This window comes from Geotrypetes seraphini, chromosome 2, assembly GCF_902459505.1.
Source record: "Geotrypetes seraphini chromosome 2, aGeoSer1.1, whole genome shotgun sequence".
In the NCBI taxonomy this organism is placed as follows: Eukaryota; Metazoa; Chordata; class Amphibia; order Gymnophiona; family Dermophiidae; genus Geotrypetes; species Geotrypetes seraphini.
Genome location: NC_047085.1, coordinates 388860845 through 388880208, shown reverse-complemented (window position 1 = coordinate 388880208; position 19364 = coordinate 388860845). Strand labels below are relative to the sequence as shown.

The 19364-nt window shown below is 40.8% G+C and overlaps 1 protein-coding gene across 1 annotated transcript in view; it reads right to left on the bottom strand.

The window, feature by feature from the left end:
* The window catches only part of JAZF1 (JAZF zinc finger 1), a 388932-nt gene that overhangs the window by 27122 nt on the left and 342446 nt on the right, over positions 1–19364 (bottom strand). Inside the window, exon 3 of the mRNA XM_033930765.1 lies at positions 13129–13325. Coding sequence (XP_033786656.1) covers positions 13129–13325 — 197 coding nt within the window. The remainder of the gene's footprint in view (positions 1–13128; positions 13326–19364) is intronic.

Genomic DNA, 19364 nt, shown 5'->3' with positions numbered 1-19364 from the left:
CGCAGTATCTCTCATTGCATGATGGCTTCTATGCACAACTACCTTACATTACTCCTCATGTTCTATTGGGCTTGTTACAAAAGCTGGCTAACCGAGGCACTACTCATCTCCCCGATTCCTATCCTCATAAGACCTCGTCCTACCAACCCAGACCCAATAAGCCAACCCAACGCTTCATTCTTGATTGTTCTGAACAGGGTCCTTTCCAAATCCCGGTTGTTCCCCCCTCAAGCAAACCAAAGAAACCTCACAGTAAAAAACACCGATCGTTGAGGAAAATTTCCCACTCTGTTCCTGTTGACACCCCCCACTACCAAAAGGTTCAAAGTTTCTACTTAAACGTCTGATCTATCAGGAATAAAACTCAGCTGGTTAAAGACTGGCTAGAAGAGACCAACCCTGACTTTGTCCTCCTAAAGGAAACGTGGCTGATCTCCGACAACGATATCATAATTCATGAGTGTCTCCCACCCGGGTTTAAAATTACATCTCTACCCAGAACCAGGAGAAGAGGGGGAGGCCTAGCCATTATAACAAGAGATTCAATCAAGTCCACCATCTTAGCCTCAAATTCCTCAACAGATCTCGAAATTCTTTCCTGTAAACTCCAGTCAGACCAACTAGAAGATGGCTTAATTATCACACTATTCTACATCCCTCCCAAGAAATGGTCCGCCGCTAAAGACAACTTCTCAGAATTCCTTCTCACTAACTCAATTACAGGTCCCTACAACCTACTGATCAGGGATCTGAACATTCACCTAGAGCAGGCTGAGCAGAGCGACACTAAAGATTTACTATCCCTCATCACCTCTCTAGACTTTTTCATACCGACCCCTGAAAAAACCCATCATAAAGGTCACCAATTAGACCTAGTAACCTTCTCCTCCAAAGAACAAGTCTACCCCAAGATTCTTTGGGAACTAGCCACTTGGACAGATTATGCAATTTCCATCTCAACTGGCAAGCAAGACCCCACCTATCCAATCCAAAGATGGCAAAAAGGTCTAAAAAGGTAATATCCACAAGAGGCTTAATTAACCCAGTGTAATTCTGGTCCTACTATGACATCTCTTCCAACCCGGACCCTGACTCCTTTACAGTTGACTCCTGGACCAACACGAGCACACAGATCCTAAACAAAATAGCACCCATTAAAACAAGGAAAATGAGAAACAAAAATCTGGACGGCTGGTTTGATGCCGAACTGGGATCAGTGAAACGGGAACTTTGAAAACTTGAAAGACTATGGCTGATTGCCGATGATAGCAAAGAGATAGCCAATTGGAGAACAAAATTAAAAGAATACAAAAAACTTATAACCACCAAACGCACCAACTTTTACACCCTAAAAATCGGCTCCCCTAACCCCGACATCAAAAACCTTTTCAAAATAGTCAACAACCTTTATGACATTCAGACCCTAACCCGCCCTTCCTTAGACTCCCCACCACCGGCCAATGCCCTGGCCGAGTTTTTCAACAGCAAAATCTCCAATCTGAGATCCACCCTATCGACCGCCTCCACCAACCATCTGAACTACCCAGTTGCTCAGCTCTATGACAAAACTAGGGGTGATCTGTTCTGGAACAATTTTACCATCCCCACCTGGCAACAATTCTGCAAGTTTTACTCAAAATACGCCAGTTCTCACTGCAAACTAGACTGTTGCCCACCAAATGTAATGAAAGTTGCTCCGGTCACCTTCAAAGCCAAGTTACACACTTGGCTCTCCTCCATGCTACAGTCAGGCACTTTTCCTGAGGACCTAGGCCAGATACTTATCACTCCGATTGTAAAAACCCCCAAAGAATCCATCATCCTGACATCTAATTACAGACCCATTGCGAACATTCCCTTCTTTACAAAGTTGATGGAAGGTCTGGTCAACCAAGATTTAATAACCTATCTTGACAAATTCAACATTCTAAATGATAACCAGTCAGGTTTTCGTTCCGGACACAGCACTGAAACTGTTATTGCTTCTCTGCTAGACTCCCTTCATAACCTGTTTAGTTAGGGCACAAGTGCACTAGTCCTGCAGTTTGATCTAAGTAGTGCCTTCGACTTAGTTGATCATGCCATTCTTCTGGACTGTTTGGAGTCAATCGGTCTCTCGGGCAACGTGTTAAAATGTGTTTGTTCACGATCTCAAAAAATTGTAGTAAATTTGTCAAACATGATTTCCCTTTCCTGAAGCCATGTTGACTGGCTCTCATCAGGATGTGTGTATCCAAGTGCCGGACTATGCTATCTTTAATCAGTGCTTCCACCATCTTTCCAGGGACAGACGTAAGACTCACAGGTCTGTAGTTGCCCGGTTCTCCTCTTGATCCTTTTTTGAAAATTGGTGTAACATTCGCTATCTTCCAGTCGTCCGGTATCTGTCCAGTTCTAATTGACAGGTTAGCAAGTTTTTGCAATAGCTCTCCAGTTTCAACCTTCAGTTCTTTTAAGACTCTCGGGTGAATTCCATCCGGTCCAAGGGATTTGTCAATCTGGTAGTATATCTGGTCCAAGTCCACTTCTACTGTGGTGAGGCTGTCCTCTATTACTCCTTTGAACACTTTCACCGCTTCTGGAATTGTTGCGGTGTCCTCCTTTGTAAAGACAGACGCAAAGAAGGAATTTAGTCTGTCTGCAATTTGTTTGTCTTCCTTGATGTACCCTTTTCTTCCCTGGTCATCCAGCGGTCCCACCGCCTCTTTTGCGGGTTTTTTTCCTTTTACGTATCTAAAGAAGGGCTTGAAATTTTTGGCCTCTTGCGCTATTTTCTCCTCATAGTCCTTTTTGTCATCCCTCACCGCCTTGTGACATTTCTTCTGATCATCTTTGTGTTTGTTCCAAGCTTTGGTTGTTTTCGTGCGTTTCCATTTTTTAAAGGAGTTCTTTTTATTTTTCTCTTACAGCATCCTTCACCTCTTTAGTAAGCCATGCCGGTTCTCCTTTGCCTTTATTTTTCCATCCTTTGGTTTTCTGTGGAATGTAGAGATTTTGTGCTTCCGTGATAGTATTTTTCAGTAGGTACCTGATCTACCGTATTGATTTTATCCATCCTTTTCTTGAGCCATTTTTTTACCATGGCTCACAAGATATCATATCTTCCTTTTTTAAAGTTGAAGGTTGTGGTTAACGTTTCCCCTTCCCGATGTCAAGTTTAAAGTTGATCATCTTGTGATTGCTCGTCCCAAGCAGGACCGTGACTTCTACTTCTTTTGCCTGACCAGTAATGCCATTTAAGACCAAGTCCAAGGTGGCGTTTCCTCTCGTCGGCTCTCCCATTTGTTCTAGGAAGCAGTCCCCTATCATTTCCAGGAACTTTGTCTCTTTCCCACAGACAGCAAAGATAGGAAAAATGATTTTATTTTCAATTTAGTGATCAAAATGTGTCCGTTTGGAAATTTATATCCGCTGTCTATATTTTGCACTATATTTCTACAGTTACATATCTTATAGTCATCTGCCTTGACCTCTTTGGAAAAAAAAAAATCAAATATAAATGATAATTAACATTTTCTCTGCATACAGTGCGCTTTGTGTTTTTAAAAATTTTGTGGTTACCATTATGTATTAAGATTATATTGTGCGTATATGAAAAATAGATGGAAGAAACTGCATTACAATTAATACTATTGTTATGGGGGTGGGGTCAGAGGCAAAGTTTGGGAGAGTCTGGGGTGGAGCTTGGGCAGGAATACTCGGTTTATATTTATTAGACCTAGGGGGTAGCAGCACTGGGAAAAACTGGTTGTTAATTTACTGGCCCTGTAGGGTCTCGCAGGGATCTCAAAGTCCCTCCTCGAGGGCCGCAATCCAGTTGGGTTTTCAGGATTTCCCCAATGAATATGCACTGAAAGCAGTGCATGCACATAGATCTCATGCATAATCAATGGGGAAATCCTGAAAACCTGAATGGATTGCGGCCCTAAAGGAGGGATTTTGAGATCCTGAAAGGAATGGAAACATTTTTAACAATAGTAAGAAGCCAAGAGGGCCATACGTTTTGTTTTATTTTTGTACTTGAGAAAGATGATAACACTTGTAGCTACATGTGTGCATTGGCCAAATACTCAGATGTTCCATTTGATAACTAGCCCATATAAATTTAAGTGCTTATTTTTCAGCTAATTAGGTGTTTTTTGAGAGTACAAAAGTTGATGAAACCTCTTGGCTTAAAAAGGGAAGCTCTTGAGGTGTGGGGTGGTTCTCTCTTTTAGACTCAAGAAAATTTTATGGTGGCACTATTTTTTTTTTTTTTTTTTAAAGGGGATCGAATTGGATGGAGGGCTCAGTCATAATATTTTTCTAAAACCCAGGAAGGAAAAGGCTCAGATTGGATTTAAAAAAAGGATAAGGAAGAATTTTAATAAGAAAACCAAAAGGAGTACTGTTGCAAGTATTCTCTCATACTCTCCCTTGGCTGACCGAGTCCCCTCTCTTCCTTATCTGATGTGTTTGTAATAGAGAATCTTATGGGGACAAATTTTTCCCCGTCCCTGTGGGAACTCATTTTCCTGTCCCATCTCTGCAAGTTCTTTTCTTGTCCCTGCCCCATTCCTGCAAGCTCCATCCTTATCTGCACAAGCCTCAAATACTTTAAAATCCTAAGTATTCGAGGCTTGTGTGTTTAAGGCAGAGCTTACAGGAATGGGGCAGGGACAGTAACAAAACTTATGGGGACAGGATGGGGAAATTGAGTTCCTGCGGGGATAGAGACAAATTTGTCCCTGTGTCATTCTCTAGTTTGTAATTCATCAATAAGAATCAAAGTCCTCACATTGGCAACAGTCTGATCCCTCCTAATTGGTAGAAGATGTAAGGCTTCCATTACCTTATGTACATAATAATAAGCTGCCACTGGGGTGTAGCAACCTAGCAAGGAGATTACTTTTCTTGGCTACTGCTGCCAGCATAAACAATTAGTCTTTGAAAGTCTTTTGTCTTTTGTTGCTTGCCATGACCTTATTTCTTCGTGTTTAACTTTTGTCCTCTTTGCCTGGTCACAATGTACCTACTATAACCTGGAACTAGTCCAGCAGTAGTCCAGTTTTAGAGCTGATGGGAAAAATGCTCTTACCTATTTTTGACATGGCACTTATTCAGTTGCAAATAAAGTACTGCGAAGATCTGAAATGGACACTAAGGAGGCAGTTATTAAGGAGAAATACAGAAACAAATGCTGCTTGTCTCTTAACATAAATTAAACAGCAATAAGATGCATTACATTACCAAAACACAAGTTATGAGTGGATCACTGCCCAAGATATGACGTCAGACTTGATTATGACCAAATGCCTCTCTCTCTTTTGTTAATGAAATATCATTAAAAATGAAGATATATAAAAAAATGTTATCACCACCTTTATGGTGATATACTAATAGCATTCATGTCTTACTTAACATGAATTAAAAACAAAAAAAGAATACACTTCAGACTTCTGATAGAAAGCTAATTAAGAATTTTATAGTAATACCACACCTTCTCCCAACCCCTCCCCCTCACATCAGGGCTTTTTTAAAACAGATTCATATAGCTTAGACAGGGGTGTCAAACTCAATCACATAAGGGCCGAAATCTAAAATATACTGTTAATTATATGTTGATCATTATTATTATATATTGGTAGTTGCTAGTGCGCTACCTTTATTTGTGCTTTGTTTTAATTGTGTTAATTAATAGTTTTTTTCTGATGTATTATATAACTGTTATTGTATAGGAAGATTGTTGGTTCCTTTTATAATGTAATCTGTTATGATTTGATTGTATCTATAAGTATTATATAATAAAATTTATTGAACTTAAAAAAAAGATACTTAGTCTTAGTAGAAGTATAGATCCTTCCTCACCCTAAGACACCATTTCAGCGATTCACCTAGTTATTTTCACCTCATAGATGTTACCATACTTAATCCCAACTTTATTCAAATAGTCATTCTAGGAAGAGGCAGTGGAACGCTTTTTTGTTTGGGGGCTCCAAAAGCCCCATCGCAGACCCTGCCCCTATAATAGTACTAATTGTAATGCCATTTTTTCCATTCATATTTTTTTTTTGTAATTGTTTAATCTTGTTAACAACACATAATGGTTAGCCACAAAATTAAACCACAGAAAGCACATTGTATGCTTCTCAATATTCATTCCTACTAGAACACCTGGCCTTGGTCACACATGCAGAATACAGATAACCCCTATGCAAATACAGGACTACAAACTAAAAGTACTAATATATCCAAACAAAACCCTAAGATGCAAGACTCTGCATAACCCCAGAGAAATAGAAACAAATGCATTTCTTCCTGAATAGTACAAAATATAAACAGCAGATGTAAATTCTCAAAACTGATACTTGTAATTCAAGCACTAAATTGAAAATAAAATAATTTCCCCTACCTTTGTTGTCTGGTGATTTTGTTTTTCAAACCATCTTTTCCCAGTCTCTGGCTGCACGTCCTTTTGTCTGTGCTCTTAACTGTGCATCTAGGGCCACCTTATCCATTTGCCGTTTTTCTCTCCTTCACTTTCTGCCATACATCCATCTTTATTATCCAAATAACCAAGGGGATTTGAATCCAAACAACTTACTGGGTATAGGGAAGTGCACAATATAGTCAAAAAAGGAAAACTCCTGTACCCTTCAGTATGTCTTAAATATACATGTCTTATAAGGCATTCTCTAATTCAAAGTTTACACTGGATTTGAACTTTTCATGTGCTCATAAAACTTCAGCAGAGTGCCTAACAGCGATACGGAGTCGCTGACAGTGCATGGGTTCTTAATCACAGCAAAGGATTCAGGTACCGTTCTGACAGCATAACATTTCAAATCAATGCTTTTCAATTTGGCTTCCTGATGTAGCCTTTGCGAAACACAGACTGTGTTGGAGCCGAGAAATTTCAGATAAGTTCTTGTTTTTCAATGTTTTGAAGAGCTGCATGGAGAGTATAAAAGTAAAAAATAACAAAAGCTGTTAGTGTTTAAAGAAATGTGCTATGATTAAAAACCCACGCACTGTTATCAGCGACTCCTTATCGCTGTAAGGCGTCCTGCTGAAGTTTTATGAGCAAATGAAAAGTTCAAATCCAGTCTAAACTTTGAATTAGAGAATGCCTTATAAGACATGTATACTTAAGACATACTGAAGGGTACAGGGGTTTTCTTTTTTTGGCTAAACATCCATCTTTATCATTAACTTTTAACATTCAACTTTTATCTATTTTTCTGCTTTTTTCTAAAAATCTATCTACTTTTCCATGTATACCATCTCCTCCCATATTCCCATCTATCAATAGGAAGCATTTCTTCTATCTCTTCCTTGCCACAGCAGTCCTTGGCAGCAAGCTCAGGGCAGAAAAGACTATTGAGGGCAAAATTGGTGCCTGAAGCTGTGAAGTGTATCAGCCCTTGGGAGCTAGTTCAGGGGCAGGCCTTTAGGGCACAGTTGTTACAAAATTATTATTAAATGGATGAAACTCCACCAATAAAACATATCCCTCTCTTGCTTAGAGAAATATTTTATAAAGAACTATTAATTTGGGGAAAGAATATAGCTCTACCTGTTTCTAACTTAGCTCTGTAATATATATATTAAGTATAATATATGTGAATATTTATTAAAGAACTCAGAACATTTATAAGCAAACTGAAAATTTATTTATTTTAGAGCAGAATTAATGATAAAAAACAGGCTGGTAGAACAAGTAACAGATAGGATCTTTTTAAGCAAGGATAATAGGCTACACTAGACAAAATTTTACTAAGGTCAAATGATTTAAGTTACTCACAAATGCTGGTAGAAACAAAGTCATTAAGATGGAGAGGAGGCCGCATGGTAGGGCCTAGCTGGAGAGGCAGGCACATGGTTGCAGAGAGAGAGAGAGAGAGAGATGTTGCAGCATGGTGATCCAGGGAAAAGAGGAAAAAGAGCGAAGGCAGAGGTGTGTCTGGATTTATAGATGTGGCTGGCTTGAAAACTGGACCCATGATGCATTGCAATTATCCCATCCCTGAGGCTGGCATCGCATCCAATCATGGAGCAGTCTTTCAATTCCCTGTTTCTAGGCAGATGATGTCATCTGATTGAATTTTCTTTGAGTGGCTTAAAATAGAGGATAAGGGTCTATTGTTCTTGCAGACTGTAGTAATCCAGAGATGAATTTGGTGTGAAAAGATGTTGGCCTACATCCTGTTAAAGTTCTGTTTAGCTCTGGTATCCACCCTGGTCATGTCTTTGTCTTATCTGAATAAGTGTACTTGACACTTTCTGAAGGCAAATGGCTCAGTCCTTCCAAGTTATTCACTTTCAAAATTACTCATTTAACTTAAATTCAAATAGAAATCCACTTTACTTTAAATCCATAATTTTAAATCACATCCTGTCTTAGGTCAGGCAATAATTCAAGCAAACGTAACTAATTTACCTCCAACAAAATTAAATACATCGTGCCACATATTTAAACTCCAGCACAATTAAGTTATCATGCTATACAGTCAGTGTCTGAACTTGAAGCCCTGGCAGAGGCTCCTAGGAGTGCAATCAGCACTCAGAGCTTAGAGGAGGCGGAAGCTTTTAGGAGCAGTGTCAGCATTTGGAGTCATTGTTGGATATCTAGCAACCACTGGTCCAGAGTACTCCAGCAGGAGGGTGAGATCTGGGGGACCTAGCGGTGATGGACAAGGGGAAAGACTCAGAAAAGAAATAAGGGGACACAGTTAATACTACCACTCAAAAAAACAAACAAACCTGTGTTTAAAGCTGCCACATTGGCAAGGAGATTAACTAGGTTCAAAAGCATTGTTTAATGATTATTTAGTATTTTGCTTATCATTCACTCAGAAGACTTAATAAGCTGACCGTATCAAATACTTCTTATTAGCAAATGTCCTAATGCTTGCTCATAGCTGTTTTTTTTAATTTCCAGGGGGAAAAGGAGGGAAATTCCACCCGCCAACACCAATCTTCCCTATGCGCCAAACACATAAACGACTGAGAGCCTGCTCGGGGGAGACATCTGCCAGTTTCACCCCAGACCCAGGAATGCTCACATGGGAGTGTTATAGAAGCAATGGTAGGAGGGAAGGGTGGGCCACTAGATTATCAGGACATTTGAGGAAAGTAGGGACAAGGGAGATATGATTCAGAAATTCAAGTACTTGAAAGATATTAACGTAGAACAAAATATTTTCCAGAGAAAGGAAAATAGTAAAACTAGAGGGCAGAATTTGAGGCTGAGGGGTGGTAGACTCAAGATCAATGTAAGGAAATTCTTCTTTATGGAGAGGGTGGTGGATGCCTAGAATGCGCTCCCGAGAGAAGTGGTGGAGAGGGAAATGGTGACAGAGTTCAAAAAAGCGTGGGATGAACACAGAGGTTCTAGAATCAGAAAATAGTAAAAAATATTGAAGAACTAAGGCCAGTACTGGGCAGACTTGCACGGTCTGTATATGGCCGTTTGGTTGAGGATGGGCTGGGGAGTGCTTCAATAGCTGGGATGGTGTAGATGGGCTAGAGTGAGCTTTGATTGAGACTTCAGTAGTTGGAACCTAATCACAGTACCGGGCAGAGCTTTGGATTATTGCCCAGAAATAGCTAAGAAGAATAAGAAAAAAATTTAAATTGAATCAGGTTGGGCAGACTGGATGGAGCATTCGGGTCTTTATCTGCCATCATCTACTATTTTACTATGGAGTCAGTGGAAGACGGGTCCACTAGACTATCAGGGCTTATTTGTCAATTGGGGTGGGAGGCTGGGTAGGGGGCATGAAGTGGAAGATCAGTCTACCAGACCAGTGGTGTTTCTCAAGTTGGTCCTGGAGTATCCCCTTGCCAGTCATGTTTTCAGGATATTCACAATGAATACACATGAATGAAATCGGCCTACAATGGAGGCAGTGCATGCAAATCAATCTCATGCATATTCATTATGGATAACCTGAAAACGTGACTGACAAGGAAGTACTCCAGGACCAACTTGGGACACACTGGACCAGACCACCAGAGATCTTGAGTCATCTGAGGTGAAGTATCACTCTTCACCTCAGATGACCCTCAGGGCTAGATGCAGCAATGGTAAAGGCAGGTTGTACACTACGTCAGACATCGTTACAGCTCTGCTGTTGTGTTCTGCCAGTTAGTCTTTTGTGCATATCTCTGCATTGATGTGGTTTAGCAAATTAATTACATTTCACAGGTTTACTTATTGCTTATGCTGAGCTCTAAGGCAAGGCTTCAAGTGAAGTTACCTGCCTTGGACAACCTCTTTCTGCACTGTGCACCTATAAAGTCATGTGCTCAAGCTGTGCTAGCCTTGCTCAAAGCTCTGTGGCACTTTTCTGCATCAAGCTCTCAGTAGTTTGATATTAAGGCTAGATATCTCTCTGTCATTGCTCAACACATTCACTGGAGACACACCAGTGCTCTTCTGCATTAATTTTCCCTTTATGGCTACTTTTAATGAACAGAATTTTTTTTTACAAAATAATTTTGAAACTGCTAGAATAGAAAACATATCTATTGCCTTTGTCAAAATAGTTCCTACTTACCTTGCCTTGAATTTCTTCAAAAAAGGTGGTAAATAAATCCTATTAATTACAATTTAAAAAATCTCCCTTTTCTGGATTGGCTTGGTAGAGTAAATGATGTTTTGTAAAACTCTAATGGATATATGTGACAATGTCTGCAGCATGGTTACACAATTAATTCAGCATAAGAATATAAGAACATTTTATGGCAGGGTGTATATTATAAACAACTTAATTTTTTTACTTTCAGTTCAGCAGGCTGTTAAATAGCAGCTAAATGATAAAACCTTACATGTAAAGAACTGAGGATGCAAACTCAGCCAAATGATACCATAGCATGTTTTGCATAGCTGGCCCCACCTTTTAAAATGTGGTAGAGGTGCTCAGGCAAACTGAATGTCAGGTCACAATGTACCATTCAGCTTTTATAGTTACAGAGCGTTCATAGTCTCAGGAAGTTATTTTACATTCTTATACAGTATGTACTCAGACCATCCAGTCCCCCAATGCACACATGCACCTCCCCGCCAATCCTGTTTTCCATTGTTAAGAGAAAAATCATGATAAATTACCAAGTAACACAATTTCCTTATTTAAAACATGGGTTGAATATCTGCCAATCCAGAAACACAGAATTATGCGAGTAACCACTTGCAAGAAAGTACCAGAGGCTTCCTGTAAAGAAACAACAATACTGTATAGCACAAGTTTTTTTTGTTTGGTTTTTTTTTTCTAAAGAGAATAAATGCTAAATAAAGCTGAAAAGAATCCTCCGGTTTAATAGTAGCAAAATCCATGCCATCTGGAACATTCTCTGTTTGTGGTGTGGTATAGGCAGATATATAAGGGAGCCTTTGTGCTACAGTGGCCATGAAAACAAAGGCAACCAGGTGGAATTGCCCTATACCCCTTTTCCCCCAGAAGATAGGTGGCAGTAACTTGCTATTAGGAACTAAAACCAAGGATGGTATCTGACCGGCCAGGAAATAGGCTTCAGGTGGAAGATAAAAAGGGGTGAGCCAGGTTGAGAGCTGATTACAGGAATGAATACTACAAAGTCCCAATATATAAATAAATAAAATACCTCAGGACAGGTATTTGATGTATATATATCCAAATAATGCTGTAAAAGTGTTTACCAGATTTGTGATTATTAACGGTACTGGGGGAGGGGAGAGAGTGGATGACTGCATTAGTTACAGGCTTATTTAATTATTACAATTTATTTATCGCCTATTTGAAGAAATTCACTCAAGGCATTGTACAGCAATCTAGACAGAAACACCAGACAATATCAGCAGAAGAAAATTATTCAAACAGTACACATTATGGCACAGTATAATGCTTACAATGCTCACACAAGAAAAAATCTTAACAGATAGACAGGTAGAACATATGGCCAGATAAAACAGAGTAAAAGGAGATAAAGAATAAGGGGACTAACTTATAGAATGTTGCATGTGGAGTCAGAAAAGGTGCATGAATGGGGGGCATGTGTGGGAAACTCCTGGCTGCCCTCAGTGATATTATTAAATTACTCAGCCTGGTTGCACAATATAGCACCTGGAGAAGACAGTTTCCATCTGCTATTATTAAAACAGCCTCAGTGGTCGATCTTTCGGAGTTTGCCTACACAAGCAGTATGTGGCTACTTCGCGGCTTGCACTACTCTCGCAATGTGACTCACCCTCTCCAGAGCTATTCCAGGCAGACAACACCTTAAGCAACTCTCCAAATGGACCATTACAAGAAATTTATACGTAGATGAAAGAAACACAAACTGACTTGAATGCAGTTCGAGAGGAACTGACCTCTTTGCGGATGATACCAAAATCTGCAATAGAGTAGACACGCTGGATGGTGTGAATAACATGAAGAAAGACCTGGCGAAGCTTGAAGAATGGTCTGAAATTTGGTAGCTAAAATTTAATGCTAGAAATGCAAGGTCATGCATTTGGGCTGCAAAAACCCAAGAGAACGGTACAGTTTAGGGGGTGAAGAACTTATGTGCATGACAGAAGAGTGGGACTTGGGTGTGATTGTATGTGATGATCTTAAGGTGGCCAAACAGGTTGAAAAGGTGACGGCGAAAGCTAGAAGGATGCTAGGTTGCATAGGGAGAGGTATGGCCAGTAGGATAAAGGAGGTATTGATGCCCTTGTATAAGACTTTGGCGAGACCTCATTTAGAATATTGTGTACAATTCTGGAGGCTGCACCTTCACAAAGATATAAAAAGGATGGAGTCGGCACAAAGATATAAAAAGGATGGAGTCGGTCCAGAGGAAGGCTACTAAAATGGTATGTGGTCTTCATCATAAGGTATATGGGGACTTAAAGATCTCAAGGTGGCTTTCCTTGGTTCAGTTTATTTTTATTCATTTGACTCACCAACTTTCATATCAAACAACAAAGCAGCTTACACATTTGGAACAAAGAAATTGTGTGTGGTGGGGGAGGGGGGGGAGGACTAGTAAATCAAGAACGACACATCACTTTATGCTGACTTTTCCTTCCCTTCAACAAATCCTCCGGAAAAAGCTATTTGTGCCTACCTTCAACTTTCAAGGTCCCAGTAAACCTACCTACATAAAGTATTAGCTCCTTACCTGTTGGTGTACTGCTGCGGAATGAGGAGGATGGGGTGATAGGAGGGGTGACAGGTGGGGTAAGGCTGCCACTGCTGTGACGGGGTGGAGTAGAGACATTCCCACGGGAGACGGAGCTTGACAGTGTCAATGAGAGTTTAGGCTGAATTTTTTTCTTCACGGACTCCTGTTCACGCCGAGCAGCATCCGTCACAAACCTTGAAAGGAAAGAAAATAGGTAAGAAACAGCAGAAGTTCCAGTGGTCTGTAAATTCCACACAAGGGGTCGAAAGGAGCAGATCACACATAAGGTATAAAATATTTATTCAACAAGAGAGATCTTGCATAATAAAATACCTATTTTATTGTGTGAGATCTCTATTTCTAGATTAGATCTTCTATATAATTTTTACTGCAAAACATGAATAAAAAAAATCAAGGAGCTATGATGAGGTAAATGTCTGTCTCTACTAACTGCGACCTTGTTCTACTCTTTCCTTTAGATCCCCATCTCTTCTGTCTCTCTAACAAAGAGACTTCTGGAAAAACATCCTGATCAGTAGCCCATTCTGAAAGTTTTTTTGTTTATTGAAAACTTCTATACCGCTGCTAATGACTGGGGGAATCAATTCAGAAGTGATTCTGTATGAGATTCTGTAATGGTGTTACAATACATGAGCTTCTGTAATGGTGTTACAATACAGAGTTTGCATTTTCTGGGATGGTCGCAATATAGACATTATTAAGCTATTAAACCTTAATCAATACATTGCTGACCTGCTGCTAATTGATCTGTAACCCGTCACTAAAATCACCTGTAGTACCTAAAGATTGGAGAGTGGCCAATGTTATGCCAATTTTTAAAAAGGGTTCCAAGGGAGATCCAGTAAATTACAGACCGGTAAGCCTCACTTCAGTGCCGGGCAAAATGGTAGAAACAATTATAAAAAATAAAATTGTGGAACATGTAGCCAAACATGGGTTCAGCCAAGGGAGATCTTGCCTCACAAATTAGCTTGACTTCTTTCAAGGTGTGAATAAACATGTTGGATAAAGGTGAGCTAGTTGGTAAAGTGTATCTAGATTTTCAGAAAGCTTTTGATAAAGCTCCTATGAGAGACTCCTGAGAAAATTAAAGTGTCGTGGGATAGGTGGAAAAATTCAGTTGTGGATAAGGAATTGGTTATCAGATAGAAAATAGAGGGTGGGGTTAAATGCTCATTTTTCTCAATGGAGGAGAGTAAACAGTGGTGTGCTGCAAGGATCTGTACTAGAACCGGTGCTATTTCTCTTATTTATAAATGATCTGGAAATTAGGACGATGAGTAAGGTGATTAAATTTGCAGATGACACTAAACTGTATACAGTTATTGGACTTCTCCTGTGTGAACTCAGTCAATCCCCATGCATATTTTTACACAGTGTTTCATATTTCCCTCCAGTTCCTAAGAAACACTTAACTATGGGGGAGTAGCCTAATGGTTAGTGCAATAAGCTGAGAACCTGGGAACTGAGTTTAATTCCCTTTGTGGTTCCTTGTGACCCTGGGTAAGTTACTTAAACCTCCATTGACCCAGGTATCAAAAACTTATGAGCCCATTAGGGACAGAGATCATACCCGCATATAATCTAGTTAATGGCATGCAACAGACTGTTTCAAAACTGTTTCTGGTTCCCAGAAAATCCCTGAAGAAAACAAATAGACATTTTGTTTTCTTTGAGCCTGATGCTCAAAACTCTGGGGCTACAGGCAAGAGCACACATTCCATAGTGCAAGAACAGAATGAGATGCAACTTTTATATGTGTTAGTACAGTGAAAGCAAGGGTGAGGAATGTGACTGATGAATGTGCACAAGAGCTGTGCTTACCATGAAAACTCTGTGTATATTGCATATGCCAGGCAAACTAGGAAGTGCAAAAGCATATTGGTAACCTCCCTCCACGCCAAGATATACAAGGCCCCCCCCCCAATATTTTGCAGTTTAAATCCACTAAGAGACTCCCACCAAAACGCAGGAAAACAAGCATCAATGCCTGCCTTCAACCTAGGCTTTGCTTGAATTTGCAGACTTTAAAAAAAAAAAAAAAAAAAATCAGCACTAAAGGCTGCACAAGTTCCTTTCTCCATTCAAGAGAAGCCAAAAACTTTAATGTGAAAAATGCAGAAGAAATCCTCTCCTCAAAACCCAAATGCCATCCCCGAAATTGATTAGCATGAGCGCTGTAGGGCTTTGTGCATGTTGCACACTTTAACGTGTGTGCAGTTCGAACACTAATCACTCCTAGTGCTGGCATTAGGTTTTGGAACTGGGCCTTTATTTTATAGGTTAGTCTGTGCTTTGTTATAGGTGCCAGACAGTCACAGCAGGTGGCAGTAATAAGGCAAGTGGCCGCACAGTTAAAAGTTAATGGACTGTAAATGCTCCATGCAGAGAGTGAATCTTAGAGCCTTATTTAATGTTAGGTGTGTAACAAAATATATAAATCTTTTTATAAAATACTTAAATGCTCGGAAAATGTAACAAAAATACAAAACCATCCCAAAATCCTATTCTAACCTGTACTTTACTTGTTAGGAAATTGTTTTTTAATATCCTACTCATATTTTAAACAGATATATATATATCTGCTTAAAATATGAGTTCCAAATGTCTAACTACTTTACCTCTTATGTCAGGCTAGCTCTAAAGAATTACATAATCTGTGGGCTTTCACCCCAGTGGGTATCCTACATACTAGAGAGGTTTATTTGGGCATCTCCTAGTGCCAGCACCTACAGTGTGTGATTTGTTTATTGGAGTAAATGGGGCCTCGCTTAAAGTGGGATCTAATAGGAAGTGGTGAGTAATGAGGTGTTATTTCCATTCAGGAGATCTATCCAGAGGAATTTAGGGGTCCTTTTATCAAGCCGCGCTAGCGGAGTTAACGCGGACATTTCATCACGCGTTAACCCCCGCGGCCGGCTAAAAAACTAACACCTGCTCAATGCAGGCGTTAGCAGCTAGCGCGGCAGGCAGTTTAATGCGCGGTATTACGCTTGATAAATACCCCTTTATATTTATCAAGCTTGATAAAAGGACCCTTTAGTATGGTTTTCCTAAACCAGGGATTATCAAATGCTTAAATTATTGATGAGACCCCACCCTGGAGACTATCCGGGGAAAGTTAAAATGGGTTTATGTTCTTGTCTTTAAAAGTAATAAACAAGTAGAGACATAACAGAAACACTTTTTGTGGTCTATTTTTAATGAACCTGAGGTCAGAAGACTGGGAGAGTGTTGCTTCTCTCTCTCTTATTCAGAAGGGCAAATGTGAATTTTTGAAAAAAACTGTGCGACAATTCTGACCTGCGTGGGAGAATAAGAGAATCCTCTTGTGCATTTTGGTACCGCTACAACATTTGTTTTTGTAATCTGGATTTCTTAGTGCGTTCTTCTTATATGGGACTTTCCCATGCGCTAAGCCCATTTTTATTTTATTTAATTATTTTTAGTATTTATATAGCACTTTTAGTCTAAGTGGTTTACATTCAGGTATTTTTCTCTATCAGTCTCGGTGGGCTCACAGTATCCAATGTACCTGAGGCAATGGGGGATTAAGTGACTTGCCAAGGGTCACATGGAGAAGCATGGGATTTGAACCCAAAAGCTCAAAGTGCGGAGACTGTAGCTCTAACCACTGTGCCACACACTCCCACACTGCCAGCATGGCTATCAAAAAGGTTTTTTTCTATTTGTTGAATATAAGACCATATACTAGTGCTGCCCGATTCAAATTGGTTCACCGATTCACTTCGGGTGAATCGATTCGAAACAAAAAAAAATTCCCAATTCGGCTGACCCTCCCCCCTTGCCCCCTAAAGCAGGAGCAGCAGCGCTGCTCTTGTTGGCTGGCCGCTGCCACACCTACTTTAGAGGGCAATGGGGGAGAGTCAGTGGGAAGTGCTGCTGTCGGGTTCCCTCCTGGCGTCCTGTTCTCCCCCCTGGCCTCCGTTTACACCCCCTGGTGTTCAGCTTCCTCCCCTGGCTTCCCCGCACCGTTTACCTGTGAGGAACAGCCTGCAGATAAGATCGCGATGCTAGCGATCTTTCCACTGCTTCAGAGCTGTTTCCTCCGCGATCCTGCCTCTGACGTCAGAGGAGGGGCAGGACCGCGGCAGAGGAAACAGCTCCGAAGCAGTGGAAAGATCGCTAGCATCGCGATCTTATCTGCAGGCTGTTCCTCACAGGTAAACAGTGCGGGGAGGCCTGGGGGGAAGCTGGACACCACGGGAGACCAGGGGGAACACGCAGGCCTTCTGTGGGAGGGGGAGACAGGCAGGCAGGCCTTTCATGGGGAGAGGCTTTGAAAGGGGGAGACGGGCCTTCAGGGGGAAGTGCAGGTTTCAGGGGGGGACAGACCTTTAAGGGGGGGCAGGCAAGCCTTTGGGGGAATGCAGGCCTTCAACGAGGGAACAGGCCTTCAAGGGGGGAGGACAGGCTTTCAAAGGGGGGGACAGGCAGGCCTTCAGGGGTGGGATGCACGCCTTTAAGGGGGGGAAAGCTTTCAAGGAGGAAGCAGGCCTTCAGGGAAGGTGGCACATGCCTTCAGGGGGGACAGGCAGGCCTTTAGGGGTGGGGTGCAGGCCTTTGGGGGGACAGACCTTCAGGGGAGGGGGGCCCTGGTGTAGAAGTACACAGAGGGAGGGAGGAAAGGGGGGCTTCAAAGTGACGTGCATATACCGGATTTTGGGGGGGAAGAAATAATGGGTCTGAAAATATAGGAGAGGGAGAGAGATGATGGACAATGGGATTTAGGGAGGGAAGGAACAGAAAGGGAGAGAAGTTGGACTCAAGGGATGGTGTGGAGGGGGATAGAGATACTGGATAGGAGGGTAGTTGGGAAGAGAAAGGAAGAGATGGTGGACCCTGGGGTGGTGGGGAAGGAGGGAGAGATGCTGGATGAAAGGGTAGTTGAGAAAAGGTGAATTTATGGATGGAGATGAAAAAAAGGAAAGATGCCAGACCTCTGGGGGAGGTAAGGGAAACAGAAGGGGAGGACAGAGATGGCAGATAGATGGTTAGCACGGAGAAAGAAGAAAAAAGGAGACCCTGGCAATCAAGTTATCAGAAAACAACTAGAGCCTGGAACCAACAAGATTTGAATATTGACCAGACAACAAAAGGTAGAAAAAATAATTTTTTTTTCTGTTTTGGGATTACAATATGTCAGATTTGAAAAATGTATCCTGCCAGAGCTGGTGTTAGACCGCAAATGTGAGCTAGGATTTAACAGAGAGAGGAAAAGTCCTTTTTATTTCTTTATTTTGTTTAAACCACAGCGCCAGTGTGGTTAGGAGAAGCCAAAGGGGGTGAAGAAGCTATAAAATAAACCCACCAGGATGTTTGAAAAAAACACCCAATTGGGCAGGAAAATCGAATCGAATCGAATCGAAAAACCAATTCAATAGGCTGAATCGAATCAAAATTTTTTTCCTGAATCGGGCAGCACTACCATGTACTAATGTTAGTATTGGTATGTGGCTACTGAAAACAAAAAGTTACTGCTAGAGCATTTACCACCTCTTAGTTAGGGGGGTGTTAAAGGCTCCCACATTATGGACACTAATCAGTTAGCGTGGTGGTTATGTCAGTATGCTAGCTGATTAGCACACCCATGTCCCATCCCCAAAATAAAATATGCATACTTACATACACAGATGGCAAAACTACCAAGGAATACTTTGGTGCGTCCCATGTTAGGGCATGTTTGTTAATACCTAACACAGCTTAATTAAAGAAACCCTTTGTGATTTTTTCCAAATGCAGATGAAATATTAATGAATGTGATGATGTGTGATTGGAAAAAACAGTTTCACTGTGCAGTTAACTTCTTTTTTTTGGGCAAAGAAGAGGAAAGTAGAGAGACCTTTAAGGATCTGCTCTAGGTGGATAGGAGACTTCTGTGGCCATACCATTTTTTAAACACATATATCTCATCATATTGCTAGCATGTAATGTTATACACATATGTATCAAGCTGCAAAATGTCAATAAAAGTTCAAATTAAAAAACAAAGAGAAAGGATTTTTAGTAATTCTACTAAAGCAGTACACTATGGCTTGTGACTACATCTGCAGTTTCCAGAAGAAATGGAAGATTCTCCTAACCAGTCAGGTAATGGTAAGAAAAGAACCTTTTCAGGGGTAAACTGGAATTATGTCAAGGAATTGTCTGAATGGGAACATCTGGAAGTAGGAAAGCAGCAGGCAAAACTG